Source organism: Physeter macrocephalus, chromosome 8 (assembly GCF_002837175.3).
Source record: "Physeter macrocephalus isolate SW-GA chromosome 8, ASM283717v5, whole genome shotgun sequence".
Lineage (NCBI taxonomy): Eukaryota > Metazoa > Chordata > Mammalia > Artiodactyla > Physeteridae > Physeter > Physeter macrocephalus.
In genome coordinates, this window is record NC_041221.1 from 28,140,535 (window position 1) to 28,160,611 (window position 20,077).

Here is a 20,077-nt window from a genome sequence, read left to right on the forward strand (position 1 = left end):
GAAACATCTGCTTTTATCCTTGTATAAAAGTCAGGAATGAGCCCAACCCCCCTCCCAGCCCTCCCTGGCAAGATAGCCCTTGAGGAATTTCTTTTCCCTTTTGTGGCAGCATAGAGTTTTGGTTGCAGGAAAAGCCTGCTGTCCATCTCCCCAAAAATATGTATTTCAAGGGCTAGTCCACATTACAAACCAAAACAAAAGAAAACCAAAAAAACAGAGAAAATGGCCCTGTCATTCCAAGGAGACAGGAGGATGGGCTAGAAACTCTCCTCAAACAAAGCCAGTGTTTGTCCAGAGCAGAGAAAGATCCCCTCAGAAGTAAGCCCCGGCATAACACTGGCATTCAGAGGAAGAGAGCTTTCTGACAGCGTCGTCGTTTTACGACGGTATGGTTTTAACCGCTCGAGGATGTCTGCTCCGGGCCAGCAGGTGACACAGGTGCCCCTGCCCCTCCCCGTCCCAGCCCTGGGAGGCGGTCAGGCAGGCAGGTCACAGCACAGCCATGCCAGGGGACTTCGTCAGGCCCTCTGTCTCTGCCGCGGCCCCTTTTGCCCCTTGGCACGCGGCTGCCCTCTCCCAGCGTTCTGGTCACCAGGCATGGCAGCTCCCAATCTCATCTTTTCCTGGAAGCCAGCAGCCTGGTGATAAACAGTCACCAGCCGCAGACCCACTGATACCTGGAATGTTCCTGGTCCCACACATGAGCCAGGTCCAGTTTTGTTGAGGGCTTCATAACTCAGGTCGCTAGGTTTGTATTAAATCCCTTACATTGATCCAGACTAACCCATCCTTTCCGTTATCCACTGTCCATAATGACTCCTTCCTCATCATTTCATTTCTGGGGTGTTTCCGCTTTCCACTTTGGCAGTATGTGATATCCTGTTCATCGGATTAGCCAAGCAAAGGATTACGCCATCTGCTTTTATCTTTATTTAATTTCTTCACGTTTCGTTTTTGGAAGTTCAAGCATTGAAATTCGGATGGAGGGGAAACCTTTAAAATGAGATGGGTTTTGACTAGAAATTCTGACAGGTTAGCACTTCTCACAAGAATGGATTTGAGGAGGAAGAACAACGCTTGAAGTTTTGTGTTTGTGACATAACCACATTCTCCAAAGACTATGTAATGTTTTAGGTGTTTTCAGAAACCACACTAAGAATAAATAGCCTTTAGAGGTTCCCGAAGATTCACAGAGCGAATTGCACGTGCAGCTTCTGTTTGCCTGCTCTGTTCGGGTGGAGGCTGCAAGCCTCGTATCCGTTGGTGAGAGGTGCTGGTGAGAGGACGCTCTCTTTTTATGACACGACTCCGAAGACTCGTGCCCTCTAAAGGGGTCAGCTGCTGTGTGTGCACACACACCCTTGCTTTTCAGCCTTCGCAAAGAAAAAGGTAGAGCAGTTGCTTCCAGTTGAGTCCAGTTGTTTCTAGTTGAGTGTTTTAATTAATGCCAGTAGCTACGTTGTGTTCTTCCATTCAGGGCTCCCGGGAGGTGGCCTGAGAGTGAGTGCTCCCATGGCCTGAGCTCGTGGAAGGGGGCTGCACAGGGAACAGTGGGTGTGCTGGTCGTTCATGTGCGTTTTCTCAGGCAGCAGAGACCATGTGTTCTCCATTACTGCGTGATCCATGGCCGTGCTATGCTGGACCTCTGGTTAAATCTAGGGATTATTTAAAAAAAAAAAAAAGCTGGGGAATTTATCTTACTCCTTCATGTTTTCTGTGTTCACTTCATATTTGAAGCAAAGACAGAGTTCCCACTTTTGCATTGAGGACCCACTGCACCAAATTGCGAAGTATGTAAAACTGGTTTTTAATACTCTTATGCCACATTTTCAGTCCTTACCATCCCACGTCCCTGCTCGGTGCCTCTGTGCAGCTTCTAACTTTTTAAAAAAGGAAACACCGTGTTAACATGCGTTTGCCATGACAGTGACAGCCCAGAGTGAAGCCCTGGACCACCTGAACCTAGGGGTGTGCAGAGGAGCAGATAACCCACTGAGGACGCCGTGTCCTATCCAAGCCTGCGTCTCAGCCCCTGGCGCATCTTTCTTGTGCTGAGGAACAGATTAAGAACCAAGGACTCTCGTAGACAGAAGATGAGTGAGGCGACCAGAATGGAAAATTAGGAGTCTAGCAAGAAAAGTTTTCAGATACTTACTCACAAACAGAAAAAGGATTTAAATTTGGGAAAGTATTATAAAATACTTTCTCTTATATTCTGACCCACCAAAGTGTAACCGTATCACCAGGCAGTCAGTTACTTCTTCTTCGTTACTTAAAGTTCTCCAGGTAATACCCCAGCTTCATCTCACTCCTCATTGTTGTGAATTAAGACACCTAGCCTGCCCAGGCAATTGTAATCACTGCGTAAATCAAAGAGAAGATGTGATCCCGAGAAAGGCATCCGGAAGGATGATTTAGGATGACCTCACTTTTTATGTGATCTTCAGGAGAATTTCTCGTGTGTGATCGTTTTCAATTATTATTCCCCCCAGAAAAGTTACCTAGATTCTAAAAGCAGGGAATTAATTAAAACCCAGTTTGAAAAATGTAGAGACAGATGACAATCGTTTACTCAGAAAATTTTGCTCTAAAATACGTTAACCAACCCAGTCAGCAGTCATAAGCTAACAACTTAGTCTCTCTTTGATTTATAAGTAATCTGTAGACACGACTTCCACATGTACATTACAACCTTCCTGATACAGTGGAAGAATTCCCTAAATAAAAGGTGATTGGCTGCCTTGGATTCATGACAAGACGGTGGTTTGAGAAGGTGCCAGAGGCCAGGCGTACCTGATTGAACCTGCCCAGTCTGTTCCAAAATGGTCTGATGGGACTGTTCTCCGCCCCAAAGTGTCCTTGAATTATCTTTTTCTAGCCCACGGCAAAAACGGCTAAATAAGCATTTCGTTAAGTCCTTACAACCAGAACTGTAAATTAGCACTTCGCTTCGGGAGGGTGCCAGGCTCTGAGTTCAGCTTACCCTGTTTGGAGTTTGCATCAAGACAGCCCTGCAAGGTTCATTTGACAGGTATTTTTGAACACCTACAATGGACAGAAAGATGGGACTATCCTTCTTTAAAACTAATCAGCTAAAATGGCTCTGGGCGCCTCCGTGGAGGAGCAATTGAAATGTGAGTCAGCTGTTTGTTGGAAGGTGTCCCAGCGTTGAGCGTCCGCCTCTGCGTGGTGGTCGTGCCTCAGACGTGACAGGCCGTTGGCCTTGGTCCCGTGTGTGCACGTCTGGCTGACGCTGCAGAGTGCAGGGTGCCTGTCACAGCAGACGCTCGGTGACACAGCGAAGACGGCAGCACCAGCCGTCAGAGAGACCGGGCTTTGCTCTCCAACTGCTCTTTCCTCCTCCTCTCAGCCCGGGGTGCCCGTCTTTCAGGCGGATCCTTACACATCTCACCACCCCACCGCATCCTGTTTTATTGCTTGTCCTGCGCAGTTCCTTTTTCTGTGTAAAAGATGTGAGTGCTGCCTCGTGTTTGTGTTAGGCTATATGTTTACGAAGACCGTTTTCGTTCCTTTTCCCTGCAGCAGCCTGGTAAAGAATCGCGGTCATTTCACCGTTAGTTAACTGGAGGACTTGTCAGAGACCCACGCCCAGTACCTGCCAGGGAGAGGCTGGAACCGCTGCCCCACTGCTTTGAATGGCCATTAATCTATGAGGCGCTCGCTTGAAGGGAAAGGCAAACCTTATACTCTAGAGATACAGTCCGAACAAAGCATCAGCGATCTCTGTCCTCCTGGAGCCCGTGTGCCGCTAGGGGTGAAATGAAGGCAAGCGAGAGGGCGTGTTGGTGAAGCCTGTTCAAACTCCGGGGCTGGCGTTTTGAATTCAGGGACGGTGTCCTCGGCCATCCGGTCTCTACCCCGGGACACTTAGGAACATCTTCACGCCTTCTTACCATCGTGAAAACCAGGAGAGGGTTAAAATGAAACGTGATCCTTTTCTCAGTCTGCAGCTAGCAGGATACGGTCCCTTTTCCTTTTCTTCTTACATTTAAAAAAAAAAAGGCTTTATTAATCACAGATGTCTCAACTGTCGAGACTGGGACTAGCGGGCGGGTTCCCTTCTCCCAGCGGTTTGGGGCTGTGTGTGCTCCCATGGTGGAACTCTCCTGTGGCGGCCGCGGGGGCAGGGCTCCTGCTTCCCCCTCCTTTTTTTTTTTTTCTTAATTTTAAGAAGAAATCTAGCATGGACTTTGGGTGAACTCTGACCTCAGCAAAGAACCATCTTTGTGGGGTTGTTTTCCCTTCAAAATAAGAGAAACTTTGATTTCCCCTCTTAGGGCTTCAGGCAGCTCACAACTGGCTTTCTCTTAGACACACGTGGGCGTCTTTTGAAATGAGTGGGACGTGCCGACAGTATCTTTATGCTACAGTTTACCCTGTCCTCTTAATAAGGGACCAGTTATTTTTTTTTAATGGAAACAGAATGAAGTAATCCATCTGAGTTGCCTCACTCATCTTTCATACATCTAAAAATGGTTTTGAGTATGTAGCTGATTACCACGCTAGGCCTGTGATGAGAACATCATTCATCCAAGTCGCCGTTGTCTGGGTGCTCACAGTTGGCATGCATGCAATGTAGCACGTTCTGTGGTACCAGGGAGTCCGCGAGAAGCTTGCCTCAATCATCTTATGTTTGCAAGTAGCAGTTTACAATTTGCAAAGCTCGTTCCTTCTCGTTACTTCATGTAATCCTACCGTAGCCCTGGGAGATGAGGGAATTCAGGTGCCAGGATGTTGGCCTGGGTCAGGGCTGTGGAGTGGAAGAGCCAGTCTCAATCTCAGACCCTGTGACAAGTCCAGAGTCCTTCCGACGTCCTCAGCTGATCTCCCACCTGGACCTCGCATCAGCGGAGTTTGCCCAGGCTGGAAAGAGGAAGACACATCCCAGCAAGGCGTGTTGTGAGTGCCGGCATCCTCATAGGCATGGACGGTGGTGACGGGGTGGAAAGGCAGCAGTACTGAATGTACTGAGTGTTGAGTCTTTCTTGTCTTCCAAGAAAGTAGGAGTTGAGGGGAAGGCAAGAGATGGTAACTGAAGATGGGAACAGGAACAGTACAAGTGCCTTGAGAGACAAATGAGTTTTCCATCATCCTTCTCAGGTGAGTTCGGTCCCGACCCCTCTTTTTGCCGCCTTGCCCATACCACACGTGCTGTGGGGTGTTCACGTGCTCCCCACCCTCACCAAGGGCTCCTGGGCCTGGCTCTCGCCTGCAAGCAGGCATCGCATAGCGCAGGCCGGTACAGGGACAGCTCTCATCTACTCTGAGTTACCATCTTGTACGTACGTAGTTCACAGACTCACAAACTGGACTAAAATTAGATGTGACCTGTAGCTCGTCTCCAAACTGCTGGGGTATAGCACCAAGTCAGGACGTCACCATTCACGGGGTCGACGTAAGTTATCAAGCTCGTGAGCTCAGGCTGGAAAATAGCCTGTAGCTGGCAATCGATTCACTGACTCACCCATTCGGTTGTTGGTTTTTTTTTTTTTTTTTTGGCTGCATGCAGGATCTTAGTTCCCCAAGCAGGGATCGAACCTGTGCCTCCTGCAGTGGAAGCTCAGAGTCTTAGCCACTGGACCGCCAGGGAAGTCCCGACCCATTCGTTATATATTCAACATAAACTTATTAAGCTCCAAGGATGTGCCAGCTGAGCACGTAGCTGTAAACAAACCAGACCCAGCGCCCGCCCACGTGTAGCCTGGAGTCTAGGTCACGGTGGCTTCCCGTCCTGACAGTTACCCAGCTGGAACTGCAGTCATGAAAGGGAGATGCAGAGCCTGGCCATGGGCCTCCGCCCTAGGATTACTGTTGTCATTGGCCTGAGCCGCCCACAATCCACCTGAACAGAGAGGAGGGGGTCTCAGAGGGAGGAAGGGGGCCTTCCCAGCAGCGTCTGTGCCCGACCGTGACCCTTCAGACGCAGCGTGTCACGGCCACCGGGAGCTCAGCTGCGTGAGGCACCTGTGTGCACCTGCGTGCAGGCCAGTAATTTAGGATCTTCCCAAGGAGACCACCGAAGGCTCGTTTATCGTGCGAGTCACGCTTACCTTTTGCCCAGTAACACTGGAGACCTTAGTTCTACTAGATGTCATTAGGACATGTTGTTTAATCTAAAATTTTCATCAGAGCCGTGGGTCTAGTGGTCAGTCTGTTCTTAAGATAACGAAAAATTATAGCAGGTCCTTTATTTCATTCTATTAATAATTGACTTAAGGTTAAGTAATTTCTAAGTGTTTTAAAATCTGATTTATGCATTATGTCACAGAGCATGTAAATGGACTGTTAAAAATCTATTGATTTGGGCAAAATGAGTTACTATGTTGAAAAGCAAAAAATAAGGTTTTTTTTTTTTTTTGGAAAGTGTCAGCATTATGTCACAGAGCATGTAAATGGACTGTTAAAAATCTATTGATTTGGGCAAAATGAGTTTGTATGTTGAAAAGCAAAAAATAAGGTTTTTTTTTTTTTTTTTTTTTGGAAAGTGTCAAACAGCATGAAGAATTAAGTATTATTGTTAAAAACAAACTGGAGAGAGAAGGAATGTATCTGTTTGCTTTAGTTTGTGGTTATTTTTTTCATTGCTAATCCCCTGGATTGTGACTAATGTATCAGATCTGCACAACAAGAAATACCTGTTAATCTTAGAGACAGGTGAAGAAATTTTCCCTCTACATTTTCAGACTTCTGAAACGAAATAGTTTTTCAAGGTAAAATTTAAGAAACGACAAAATTTTCTTCTTAGTTTGTAATTGCTGCTAGCATATTGTAATTGCTGCTAGCATATTTCTAAGTCATGAATATTCCAGTAAAGTGAAATACTGTCACTTAAGTGACGATAAATAGCAGCTCAAGAAGAGAACCGCTATTCCCTGAGAACAGCGATTCGTCTGCAGCACTGGTGAGCTCTGACCTTGGACAGCTTTGCCTGCCTCCTGGGTCTAGGCCGGACTGGTCAGGCCACGGCCATGTTTATAATGCTCAACCTGCCAACTGAGGGAAAAAAATCTCTTTTGAACCTACTTCTCAAAGTGCAGAGAACCAACTCCTATGCAGCTGAGCACACAGAGAGAAGCTAGGCAATGTCATCTCTAATTTCTTTTTCTTTTTGAACCATTCTGACCACCACCATCTCCTTTCCTAAGCAAGGCAGGGATGCCCTGAGAATCACACTTGCGACGCCAGCCGGGTCCCGGAAGGCCTTGGTGATGGACTGCAGTGCAGTTCAGTTCATCACCTCGTGCCGCCTAAGGCCGCTGGGGCTGCTGACCGGGCGCGAGGTCTGCATGTCCGGGCGACGGCCCGCAGCTGGCCACCCGGCCCAGAGCTCTCGCTTCTCCGTAACCCCGCACGTTTGGGGGACACAGAGACCGTGTCAGGCCTCCCGGTGGGCGGCCTCTTCCCTGAAGGTTCATATCATGTGCCGCGTTGCTCCCATGCTGCGTACCCCCGGATGCTCGCTTTTAGGCACCCAGACGCGTGGAAGGTTCGTTTGTTGGCTTAGGCGGTGTCCCCGTCACTTGTGACGTGCGAGGGTTCTGCTGGTGACGTTAAGGCCTGCGGTTGATTTGGTTTTATGAAAGCGAGTCTGCCTCTGTCGTTTTCCTACCGTGGAGCTCCGTCACGGACGCTTGTCACCTGTCGGGGATGCCCTCCCTCCTCCACCCAGGCGCCGCCTTCGTGGTTCTCTGTCTTGTGTGGTTGCTCGGCTGAGTGACTATTCCTCGAAGAAACGCCCGTCCCGAGAATAGCGCTGTGGATCAGCCTGCTCTGTTTCTCTGGGCTGGGATTTCTGCTGTTTCCAGTCCATACTTCAAAGGTGCCTGCTGGACGCCAGGCACCGCGCCAGGCCCTGGGCACACCTCCGGAGACACGTCGGACGAGGCCCCCCCGCCCCTCCTGGAGCTTATGTCCTTGTGAGCTCCTCCTAATGGGTTATTCAGGCCCAGCTCCTGCAAAGGCCAGCTTCAACGTCACCCCCTTTGGGAAGGCCTCCGTGATGCCTCCGCCTGATTCCCCTCCTTCTCAACCTCTCCCAGGGTTTGTACTCGCTTACAGCATGAAGTGTCACAGTTCTGCCTGAATGGTGGTTATGTGATCACTGAAAGCCCTGCAGGTGCGTCCCCTGGGTAAAGGATGTAGGTTTATTCATCTCTGTCCGGTGGCAAGTACAGGGCTTGGCTCTGCATCCCAGCACAGTAAACGACTATGAAATATGTCCCCTGCTGTGGCCAGCACAGTGCCTTGCTAACACTGATAGTTGGTACTTAGAAAAACTTTAGCTGAGTAAAGTATCATCTCCATGTGGATTGTCCAACCCCTCCGCTTCCTCTGTCCTTTCTGTTGTCCCTGCAGCAGGAGCGCCCGAGGGTAGCGACCGTGCTCGCCTTGTTTGCCCTTTACCCTAAGTCAGCACCTGAGAAAGTCCGCAGGAAGCTCTTTACAGCAGGCGTGCTGTTAACTTCATGGCTTCCTTCTGCTACCTCTTCCCGGTGGTACCTGAGGAAAACGAGGCTGACGTGGGCACGTCTTGGTGACGCTTCTATGAAAAGAAATAAAATAAAAATATATGCTCACACACACATAAATACACAAGGAGGGGGGAAATGCTGTATTGAGCCTGAGTCTGCCTCTGAGAAAATCTAGACTTTTAAGAAGGAGTGATCCAGCTTGAAACGCGTCATGTGTTTATGGAAGATCGTACCCTCTCCCCTGCGAGGCTCAGCCGAGGAGGGAACAGGCAGCAGTCAGACGGCGCTCCGCTGTCTCGCCCGGGCATCTGGGCGTGAGTGGGAAACTGCCGTCAGCTCTCTCGGACGTGTAATCACAGGACTGGGAGGAATTAACCGTCTTGCTTTTTAACTGCAGCAGGCAATGGTCTCCAGTGCCGCAGAGGTTAAATACAGCTAATACAGGTAGCTGTATAAGATCATCTTTTTAAAGATTAATTTTAATTTTCAAGACTTAACAAGGTTTAAGAAAATAACCAGCATAGTGAATGATCTTGCCCCTTCCATTTCCTGAAGTGAAGCGGTTTATTCCAGTTTTCTGTGGGAGGAGTCCTCCAGAGTCCAGTGCTCCGGGAGGGGCCAAGAAGTGTCCCGGGTCACTGGTCTTCTGTTTGTAAAGTAACGTCTCACGTAATTCCGCAGATCTGTTGAGTGTCAGCTGTTACCTAAGTGTGTTTATATCTCCTTTTTCCTCCTGAAAAATTAACAACTCAGGGTCGACTGTATTTAATTTTTCAAATCCAGTGAGAAGATTCATTTGGATATATTTTCAAGTAGCATTTTGCTTACTTGAGGAAGGTTTCTCCTACTCACATTTCTTTTTAAAACGTGTTGTTGTTTTGTTAAGTGTTACTGGTATTTTCTCCAACACGTGAAGTGACTTTGCTGAGGCTGAGAGCAGAGGCTGCAGATGCCTGTGTAGTTCCGGAGAACGGCTGGGAAACAGGGGGCCGTGAGCTGGACTTCCCGGTGAACCAGCCAGCTTTACCCTTCCACACTGAATTTTCTGGAAGGGTGCCGTTTGTCACAGTGCCAGACCAGCTCACGTCTATACCGATTTATACACCCACGCACGTATACATACATACAGGTACACCTCGTTTTATTGCGCTTTGTTTTTCTGTACTTCACAGATGCTGCATTTTTAACTAATTGAAGGTTTGTGGCAACTCTGCATCGAGCAAGTCTATTGGCGCCATTTTTCCAGTGGCGTTGGCTCGCTTCATGTCTCTGTGTCACATTTTGTTGAGTCTTGCAATTTTTCAAACCCTCCACCAGCAAAAAGGTTACAGCTCGCTGAAGGTTCAGATGATGGTTAGCATTTTTTAACAATAAAGTATTTTTAAATTAAAGTTATGTACATTTTTTTAGACAATGCTATCGGGCACTGAATAGACTACAGTAAGTGGAAAGGTAACTTTTATATGCCCTGGGAAACCAAACACTTTGTGACTCACTTTATTGCGATATTGGCTTTATGGCAGTGGTCTGGAACCGAACCCACGGCGTCCCCAAGGTGTGCCTGTACTTGTGTGTGTTTATTTATTTTTTAAAACATTTTATTTTATTATTTATTTATTTATTTATTTTTTGGCTGCGTTGGGTCTTTGTTGCTGCGCGTGGGTTTTCTCTAGTTGCGGCGAGCGGGGGCTGCTTTTCGTTGCAGTGTACGGGCTCTAGGCACGCGGGCTTCAGTAGCTGTGGCTCATGGGCTCTAGAGCGCAGGCTCAGTAGTTGTGGCGCACGGGCCCAGTGGCTCCGCAGCATGTGGGATCTTCCCGGACCGGGTCTCGAACCCGTGTCCCCTGCATTGGCAGGCGGATTCTTAACCACTGCGCCACCAAGGAAGCCCATGTTTATTTATTGAGTGGTACTTTTATTCACCGGGAGTGAGTGAAACTGTACATTTATCCACGAGGATTAGTTTTTAATTTCCTTTAAATTCTTCTTTAGGCCATTCTTTCTTGGTTCTTGTCTATCAAGAAAATGGGTGAAAATAATTCAAACAGTGTGTCCTCCAATGTCTGTGATATTTTAAGTGACAGTGACATTTTGAGCCTGTGCGATAATGGTGCTGGTCTCCGGGATGGGTGACTTGGGGGTTTTTGGAGGGGGCAGTACAGCTGGAGAAAAATCACCTCTAGCAGAGCTCCGGTTGGGGAGCCATTTGACGGGTGAGCATGTGGGTCGGATCTCCCTGGACATTCCCCGCAGGGCAGAGCCACCAGACACGGCTCCCGGCGGCCCCTGAACTTGGTGTTCACCTGGGTGGTGACGCGCTCATCGGCACGGCGGCACCAGCCAGGGCTCTGGGGGCTGCCAGTCACGCTTGTTGCTCTCTCTCGCCCCGCAGACTCGCTGTCCGTCTCCAGCAACGATGCCAGCCCGCCTGCCTCCGTGGCCTCCCTGCAGCCGCACGTGATGGGGGCGCAGAGCTCCCCGGGCCCCAAGCGCCCGGGCAACACGCTGCGCAAGTGGCTGACGAGCCCGGTGCGGCGGCTGAGCAGCGGCAAGGCTGACGGGCACGTGAAGAAGCTGGCCCACAAGCACAAGAAGGGCCGCGAGGCCCGCAAGAGCGCCGACGCCGGCTCGCAGAAGGACTCGGACGACAGCGCGGCCACCCCGCAGGACGAGACGGTGGAAGAGGTCAGGGCCGCCGGCGTCTCCCTCCGCGTTGTGGGAACGGCGCATACGCTCGTTTGGCGGCTTTCCCTAAGTTCGGGAAAGGACCAGGCTCAGACCCCCGCTCAGCTCCTCTAGCAGCGTCTAGAGTCAGGGACCCACGCGCGGCCTCGGGTCAAGAAATCAGAGGACCGTGGGCAACCCCGCCTGCTTCAGGAGAGCGTGGTGCCCGGCCACCTTAGCCCCCTCTCACCTCCATCCCAGGCAAAGCCAGGGGTGCCTCCCGGGAGGCAGAAGATTTAAGTGGCCCCTGACGTTAGCACTCCACCACGGGGGCGGCATTTTGCAAGGAAAGCTCAGGTTTTAGACTTGGAAGCGCTAAGGGAATGTTTGCATCCTCCAGTTCTCTCCACCACCACCCCTGCCCCCGTATTCATACATAGTCACGCTCAGGTCTTGTCCTGAGTAGAAAGCGCACAGTTAATATACTTTGCTAACCCAGCAGTAGACACTGGATTATTCCCATGGCATCGAAGATAAATGTATGTAGGTCAGCGGGGAATTGTTTTTAATTTCCCCTTTTTTGGAGGAGGTGGGAGCTTAAAATTATACTGCAAGGAACCGAATTCCTTCCTGATCCCCAAGATGGGCCTTCAGCAGTTGTGGTGTCAGTGAGGGGCCCTCAGAGTTTTTAACTGGGACCCCTATCCCCCAGTTCCCTCACAGGCTCAAAAAAAGGCAGACGGAGAGAGAGAAGACAGGATTTGTATCGTTCAATTTATTTTGCAGATGTGGGGTTTCTGCTGCCTTTTTCCCGGGCGTGTTTTTGCCGTGGGTTTTCACTGGAGCGTATGGTTCATTTATATCCTCATCTCTCTGTTTTATATACTGTGTCCTCGTGATAGAACTGAAAAACTGAAATTTTCTTCTAAAAGTAAGAATAGGGGGAAATTAATGGGATACTTAATTCAGATTCTTAAAATACACCTTGAATTGTATTTTTCTTTATACCCTCCCGATGTCAGTGAGTTTTATTTGAGCAAAGTAACAAAAAGTGCAATATGAGACTAGAGAAACGAAGGGTTATGGTTCAGAGTTTTGAACCTTCTTTTTAAGTTGGCTTCTTGAAGATCAGATGTGTTCAGAGCCTAACGGTTAACGTTGGCCGTCCCTTCCAAAGGCACTCTCAGGGGCCCTTCCCTCATCCAAGTTGGCAAGCGAGGGAGCTGGGTCGCTGGAGGGCGTGGAAGCTCCCGTCAGGGTTGGAAGGCGCTTGTGCTGGATTTCTGCTCTCAGTTTCGATCCCGGCTGTGCTTCTCCAGTTAACCCCTGAGGGCTCAGTTTCTGTGGGCTGACGTTGACAGTCAGGGCCGGGTTCCAATGGGCGAATGTCGGTCTGGTTTCAGAGAGGCCGGAACGAGGGCCTTAGCAGCGGCACGCTCTCCAAGTCCTCGTCCTCGGGCATGCAGAGCTGCGGAGAGGAAGAAGGGGAGGAGGGGGCCGACGCCGTGCCCCTGCCCCCGCCCATGGCCATCCAGCAGCACAGCCTGCTCCAGCCGGATTCACAGGACGACAAGGTAAGGGGGGCCCACGCCCACACCGAGCCTCGCCAGGAGAGGGCCTGGCGGTTGCCTGCCGCTGTGCCCCAGCCTCCTTGCAGGACACAGAGAGCGACCCGGGCTGTGAAAAGGCACCTGGAAGATGCCTTTCACCCCAGAAGTATAGATAGCAAAGGCCACTTAGACTAAGCTGTAGGAACACGCGCGGTCTCTCGTACACGTGTGCTTGTATAAATACGTTCGGTGCATTTTTAACGGATGCTTTCGTAATGGCTACTTTTCAAGTCATTTTAATTTTTCTCACTGTACTAACCAGGGTCCCTGAGAGGGCAGAGAGGTCGCACGCCACCTGCGTGATTGCGTCCTAAACGCACACGAGCCCATCTGGTTAGGTGTCTGCACACAGGTGTGGTTTTCAGATGGGATGGTATTGCTGTCCAGTTCCTTTTTCCAACATGGTAAACATCTGGGTCAAACTGGAGTTTGTCAAAGTGCAGGAATCAGTTCAAAGCCATGAATTTCCTCTTTGGATGTATGCAGAGGCTTCAAGCCAAGTAAATCTTATTTTTTGTTTTCTGGGTTTTTTTGAGTTCTTACATAATCTAAAATTACTCTGTACAACCCTAAAATATCAAGAAGGAAACCTGGTAACTGTGGCTTATACATCCTCTCGCATTCTGGCCCATCCTGCTTCTCCAAATTGGCAGGTGTTGAAAACCATCCTATGGAGTCATTACTGGTGATTTTTTTTTTTTTTTTTTTTTTTTTTTTTTGGCAGAAACTAAGGTTTCTGAATAAAACAGATGTTTTCGTCAGTTTTCCCCCTTCTTCCCCTTTTTCCTTCCCTGACTTCCCTCAGTGCTAACACAGTCACTCGCTGGATGGGCCCGTGCGTGCTGACCCGGGGTCGCCCTGGGTCAGTGATCGACGGCCGTGAGGCCGAGGCCGATCACGCGTTAGTCTTAACCTAAGGCGCCTTCTCTGTAGAACTCCTCCTCCCCCTCCTCCTCCGGGGCCCTCGGTGCACAGCAGGGGCGCAGTGGGCTTGGCAGAAGGAGGGAGCTTGGGTTCGAGTCTGGGGTTTGGAGGGCATCGGAGGTGCAGACCCCGTGCCATGATGGGGTGGGGAAGGGTGGCCTGAGATGGGAGAGAATCTCGCACCCCACTGCCCAGAGCAGACCCGCCGGGAAGCCAGGCTCTGACAGCTCCTCGGTTATTTTGTAGCGTTCTAAGCCATAGCTTTTTAAAAGCAGAAAACTGGAATTGTGTAAACCTGGATGGTTAGCCGTAAGTGAGGTGCCAGGCCTGGTTGACTTATTCACCGAATAAGAGGGTATTTTTCTCCATTGAAAGAGTGGATTGCACTATATTCTTCTGTTTGCCAAAATCATTTATTGGTTATTGTGTTACCTCACTGGGTATTACCCATAGAAATTCTTCTTTTACAAAAGTCTGTAGTGATGTCCCCGGAGAGTATATTATCTTGTGACTAATGTTTTGTTTTGTTCTGTTTTCTCTTTTTGTGAACTTTCACTGCAGCATTATGTTGATTTGTGTTCTGTGTCTGTGTTGGCTCAGTTTCCTTACCTCTCCATTTGAATTTTTTCCTTGTTTTCTTCACCTCATCTTCCAGATTTCATTAGACCAAGCCAACATTTGTTTTGCCAAGTGCATATCTGGATCCGCATTGTAACAGCCTCGTTGTAAACGTGTAAATCCGTATCTGTCTGCTGTGAGACATGCATCGTTAGGACAGCTAGCCGTGTGTCACATGCATCTCTGCTGTCCTTAATATGAAGCAAGGTTCATATTACACCCCTCTTCTAGTTTCCAGTAAATTAACGGTGCAAGTAATCCGCAAACACAGCGTGTTTGCTAATTACTGAAACGCGAACTCAGTAGCCCCTCCCCCAGATTCCTTACCTGTACACCCCTGTACACCCCGACTCTAGCCGTAAATGGCATCTGATAGCTTGTGAGGCCACAGATCTCCTGTCCTCTGCACTAATCACTGGGGAAGTGGATGGCACAGAAAATGGTGAGCTTGTCCCCCTCTTCCCTGTCTGGCCAGTGTCCCGGTTCCTTTCCTTTTCTTGTTTCTTTCTTTTAACCCCATCCACACAGTAAAGGCATTTTTAGTATCCAGTTTTGTTTCCTGATTTTTTAAAGGGTTCACTCATTAGCCCTTAAGCCTTTCACTCTTCCCTTGATCAGATTCTCTGCCTTTTCCTCCTTAGCCAGTAGCCTAGCCAGCAGTTGCAAAAGTTAGAATTTTCCCGTGCCCAGTCACCTCTTTGAAAAACATTCTGATGGTACATGACTGCGGATTAAAAACAGACTTTGTCTGCTTTCCACATGTATCCCAGACAGGTCTTATTTAGTATTTCATGTCAGAATATTGTAAATTTTAAAAGATGGCTTTAAATAAATGCAAACAAAGACAAACTTGTGGTCTTTTTGTCTGGAATTACTTTTAAAAGGAGATTGAGCTTGCAGGAGAATTCAGTCTGCCCAGTGACTAACACGAGGCATTTCCCTCCCCCTCTCTTTTTCTCGACTTCCTCCATAGGCCTCTTCTCGGTTATTAGTCCGCCCCACCAGCTCCGAAACGCCGAGCGCAGCCGAGCTTGTCAGTGCGATCGAGGAACTCGTGAAAAGCAAGATGGTAAGGCTTCCCAGAGACTCAGGCTGAGGGCTGGAAGCTGCTCCAGGGTGCTGCTTGTAGGCGGGCGGGCCCTGGTCCAGGCGTGGCTCTGGTCTGCAGGACGGAGTTCGGGAAGCCCGGGACCACCCTCAGGTTCAGTAATTGGCTCGAAGGACTTACAGGACTTAGAGAAGCCTCAGTTGCGGTTCATTGCCGTGAAAAGACACAGGTGAAGGTCAGCCAGGGAAGGGGGTGCAGGAGCAGGTCCAGCAGGGTCAGGTTCAAGCTGCCATTGTCCTCTCCCAGTGGAGTCAAGTGCACAGCGCTGACTCTCCCCGCCTCGCACAGTGTGGGATGACATGTGCAGGGCATCACCGGCCAGGACACGCCCCGCCCCGCCGAGCCTTTGGGCTCAGTCACATACACGAGGGTGAGCTCACATGGCCCACCCTTGTCCCCTGCCTCTCCGGGGATTAAGATAGGACGTGGACCAAAGCCCTCACCCAGAGTCACACTGTTAGCATAGACTGTCTTAGCCCCAAAACCCCAGGTAAACAGAGACTTCATCAGGCAGGACATTCGACAGGCTTAGAGGGACCTCCCAGGAGCCAAGGTCAGTCCTTTACTGCACCCACATTGTCTGAAGTGCTGGCACCGTCATAGCCGATGTGGTCAACTCCAGTCTTGTCCGAAGCTGTGCACAGGGTCACTGGACTCACAGGTACCACTGGGAGTCTCTCTTTCTGTCTCTGAGGTCTTTCACTTGGGCTTGCAGTGTATGAGAGAGAAGGGTTTGCATTGCTGTATAAGGGCTTTATTCTTTTTGTGACCTCTCTGTTGCCAGTTGGTCAGCATGGATTCATTTAATAAAAGCCCCAAATCAAAGGTTGATTTATTGAAGTTAGACAGGTTTGCATTGTTTCTAACTGATTCAAATCAATAAATTTCTGTGTTTCTTTAGTTTTCCTGTGAAATAGAAAAACCAGTCATGGTAACAACATTTTAGAGTAGTATATCCTGCTACCCTTCAACATCTTTTAAAAGTCACACCTCCTAAAGTAAAAGCCCTCGCTCGGCCTCTCCCACATTCCATCCTCCATAAGAGTCTGATGTGTTTCCCTCCAGACAGTTTCTTTGTATACACTCCCCACAGCAGCCCTACGAGGTAGGCATGTACTATCATATTCTCATTTTACAGATGAGAAAACTGAGGCACACAGAATGCTTAAAGAGTTGACCAGCTGGTAAGGGGCAGAGATAGAAATCTACTATAATTTATTTAAATAAATTCATAATAATATATGTCAATTGTTTCCAATTTTCACTATTGTAAAAACATCCATTATTCATTTATATATGTGATTAAACCTGTAGGGTAAATTTCCAGCACTGGACTTGCTAGATCAAAGGGTATACAATTGAGCCTTAAACAACATGGCTTTGAATTTCATGGGTCCACTTATAAGCAGATTTTTTTCAGTAGTGAATACTCTAGTACAACACAGTGTGCCCTGGGTTGAATCCACAGAATCAGAACCACAGATACCGAGGAACCACGTATACAGAGAGTCAGCGTCCCAACCCCTGCGTTGTTCAAGAGTTAACTGTACTTCTTTAAAGTTAGGAATTTATCTTCCAAAGTCAGTATTAACTAGGTACCATGTATATAACTCCAGTTTCTTCTCCCACCCACCCCTAAGCAGCTTCTAATGAGGCTGGTTGACTAGGTCAAATGGGGGATTGTATCCAGAATTCAGACTGACAGGTATTGCCCTGCCGTAACTGGAATTCCCCCTGCTTGGTGTTCTGTGCTGTGATCTGAGAAGGACGCAGTGGGCTTCGAGCTTAGACAAGACATTAGGCAGGAGGGCTGCTAGGACTTGGTAAATAAGTCAAGAACTTGACTCCACTGGTCAAAAATTCGGAATCATGTCAGTAGGAACTGAGCTAAACCACATCCTGGCTATCTTTTTGAGAGACAAGTTGATTAATGGTCTAAAAAGATGCTTAAATTATATCTAATGAGTTTTCAAGCATTCTTTTTTTTTTTTTTTTTTTTTTTTTTTTGTGGTATGCGAGCCTCCCTCTGTCACCGCCTCTCCCGTTGCGGAGCACAGGCTCCGGACGCGCAGGCTCAGCGGCCATGGCTCACGGGCCCGGCCGCTCCGCGGCATGTGGGATCCTCCCAGACCGGGGCGCGAACCCGTGTCCCCTGCATCGGCAGGCGGACGCGCAACCACTGCGCCACCAGGGAAGCCCCCAAGCATTCTTAAACATCCTTAAACATTTTAAAAACAGCCGTTTATACACATATCAGTTATATGATCATTAAAAATATTTTTGTCTAGTAATTTAAGCAGTTTTCCCAAGGAATGTTGTGAGACAACACTTTGTCAACCTGCTAGTCATTATTCTGCAGGTATTTGAACGGATTACATTGTAAGTGGGCTGCGATTCATGTGTAATTAATTCAGATGGACTTCAGATGGAAAGTAGTTCTATGGCTGGTCTCTCAGCTCTTCCTGGTTTACTCCCCCTTTTAAGTTCTGAATAATTAAACTTTATCCATTGAAACTGACTTATTTCTACTCACTTGTGTCTCTTCTGAAGTTAATGGGCATAAAGCTGTTGGTAGAGTGGAAAGGGCGTAGGTTTGGGAATCAGATAGATGTGGGTTCAGACTCTCCTACTGACTGCTTCCGCCTCTCTGAGCCCATCTCTCAGCTGGAAACGGGATGGATGGTAAACCGACTGCTGTTTGTTAAGCTCCCGGCCGGGTTTCCTCCACCTGCGCGCTCACTCGTGCCTTCCCTCCCCGTTGGAGAACCACATTTAGGCTTTTTATGGTGAGCTCATCTCTTCTTCATTCTACAGGGAATGTAATCTAAATTCTGCCCTCTTTTTCTGGTTCAGGGGAAACATAACTCTCCCTTGGTTTCTGGTCACTAATCCTCAAACAGGAAGTACTTTTTGTCACTAAAACCTCTAGTGACCCATTTTAATACCCTTCACCCTGTCACGCTCCCCAGGACTCTGAGTGACTCCTGCATATCTCACCGTGTGCTGTGGCTCCTTGGTCTTCCCGTTCGTTTTCCTGAGGGCCGTCTCTTAGGCTCTCGTGACTTCGTGATCGGATTTGAACGCTGAACTGTTACTCCTCCAAAGCTGTGTGTGCGGTGGACTGGGAAGGCGAGGGGAGAAGGCGTCCTGCTGTCACGCAGTGTGTGTTCAGGGAACTGACTCTCCTCGCCCTGAACCTGAGGATTCCGTCTGAAAAGGAAAAACCCACCCTGCGCACCTTTCCTTGGAATTCGCCTCTCTCTCCGCCTCCACGTTCCTGATCAGTGTTGGACGGTGGGGGCAATGGCAGCTGACAGCTGCAGGGACTGAATTTGACTTTGCAGTTTTCTTCTCTTTGTTGATCTGAATATAAAGGGAGATACAAGAAAGAATGAAAATAAATGAAATAAACATGTAGCTCAAGATATTAGAAGAACAACAAAATTTTTTTAAAAAAAGCAGAAGGAATGAATTCACAGAGATAAAAGCAGAAATGAATGAGTTGGAAAACAGAACAATAGAATAAGAAATAAAACCCCAAATTTGTTCTTTCAAAACACGTGGACTTCAGGTAACCTTCCGAAGAAAATAGCCCAAATTCACAAAATAAGAAATTACAAAGGAAAGATAAACTCAGGGAATTGAAACAATCATGACACGTTACTTTGTTCAACTCTTTGAAAGCAAATTTGAAAACCTGGATGAAGTGGGCAGTTTCTTAAGAAAATACAGTTTACCAAAACTAACCTCAGAAGAGCTAGGTCTGCACAGATAGTCTCTTCATTTAAGAAACAGGGAAAGCTGACAAGAACCTACCCACAAAAACCCGCCCAACCCAGAAGGTTTCACAGATAATTCATCCGAGCCTGTAAAGTCCCAGTGACTCCCGCTCTGGGGCAGCTTTGAGCCTTTTCACTCACGCACAGTTGCGGGGAGAGCCGCTGGGCGGCCAGGAGTGGATGGCACAAGCGTGACTGCAGCCTGGGGGCGCGACTGCACCCTCCCTGGCCACCCACCGGGGTCCACACCAGCACGTCCAGGAGAGGCGGTGGAAGGAGCCTGGATGCCCCTGGGGCAGGTCCAGATGGGGCCACCCCCGCCGCTCCTCTGCGTGAGCGGCCACCCGGAACCTTTCTTGTCTGTCTCTTCGCTCACCGTTCAAGTAATTAAAGCTAACGAGCTTCAGCTGTTTCCTTGCCTTGCACATCTGGGCTGCTCCCTCCCCTCCTCCTCCAGCCTCCAGTCTCCTGAGTCTCCTGTCCAAGGCCTCCAGGACCCAGGTGCATGGACCAGGCCCTGCTGCTACCACGAAACATGTGCTTCCACTAGAGGTCAAGAGCTATTTATTTAAAAATAAGAATGCTATTTTCCCATCAAGCCCCGTCCTTAACTGTTTTTCATAACTAAGAGCAGCAGTTGGTGTGTTTGCACAGCTCCATGGGTTTGGTGAACAAGATGGCAGGAACAGACTTGGTGTTCTCAAAGCTGTGCTCAGTGATGGCATCAGCTTCAGCCTGTTACTCTTAAGGGGGAAATAGGACAAGCATTAGAGGTTTTAATATGATAGGAAATTTTAAGTGTTCTTGTAGTTTGTATTGGGCTTTTGTTTGAAGAGAAGTAAATCACATTTTCCCAGTTAAGTTGCTGAAATACCTTTTGAT

The 20,077-nt window shown here is 48.7% G+C and overlaps 1 protein-coding gene across 3 annotated transcripts in view; it reads left to right on the forward strand.

Moving 5' to 3' along the window:
• TRIO (trio Rho guanine nucleotide exchange factor) overlaps positions 1-20,077 on the forward strand; it is a 375,721-nt gene that overhangs the window by 321,723 nt on the left and 33,921 nt on the right. For all 3 annotated transcript variants that reach the window (XM_028492812.1, XM_055086510.1, XM_055086511.1), the window contains exons 35-37: positions 10,885-11,177; positions 12,560-12,730; positions 15,282-15,377. In XM_028492812.1, coding sequence (XP_028348613.1) covers positions 10,885-11,177; positions 12,560-12,730; positions 15,282-15,377 — 560 coding nt within the window. The remainder of the gene's footprint in view (positions 1-10,884; positions 11,178-12,559; positions 12,731-15,281; positions 15,378-20,077) is intronic.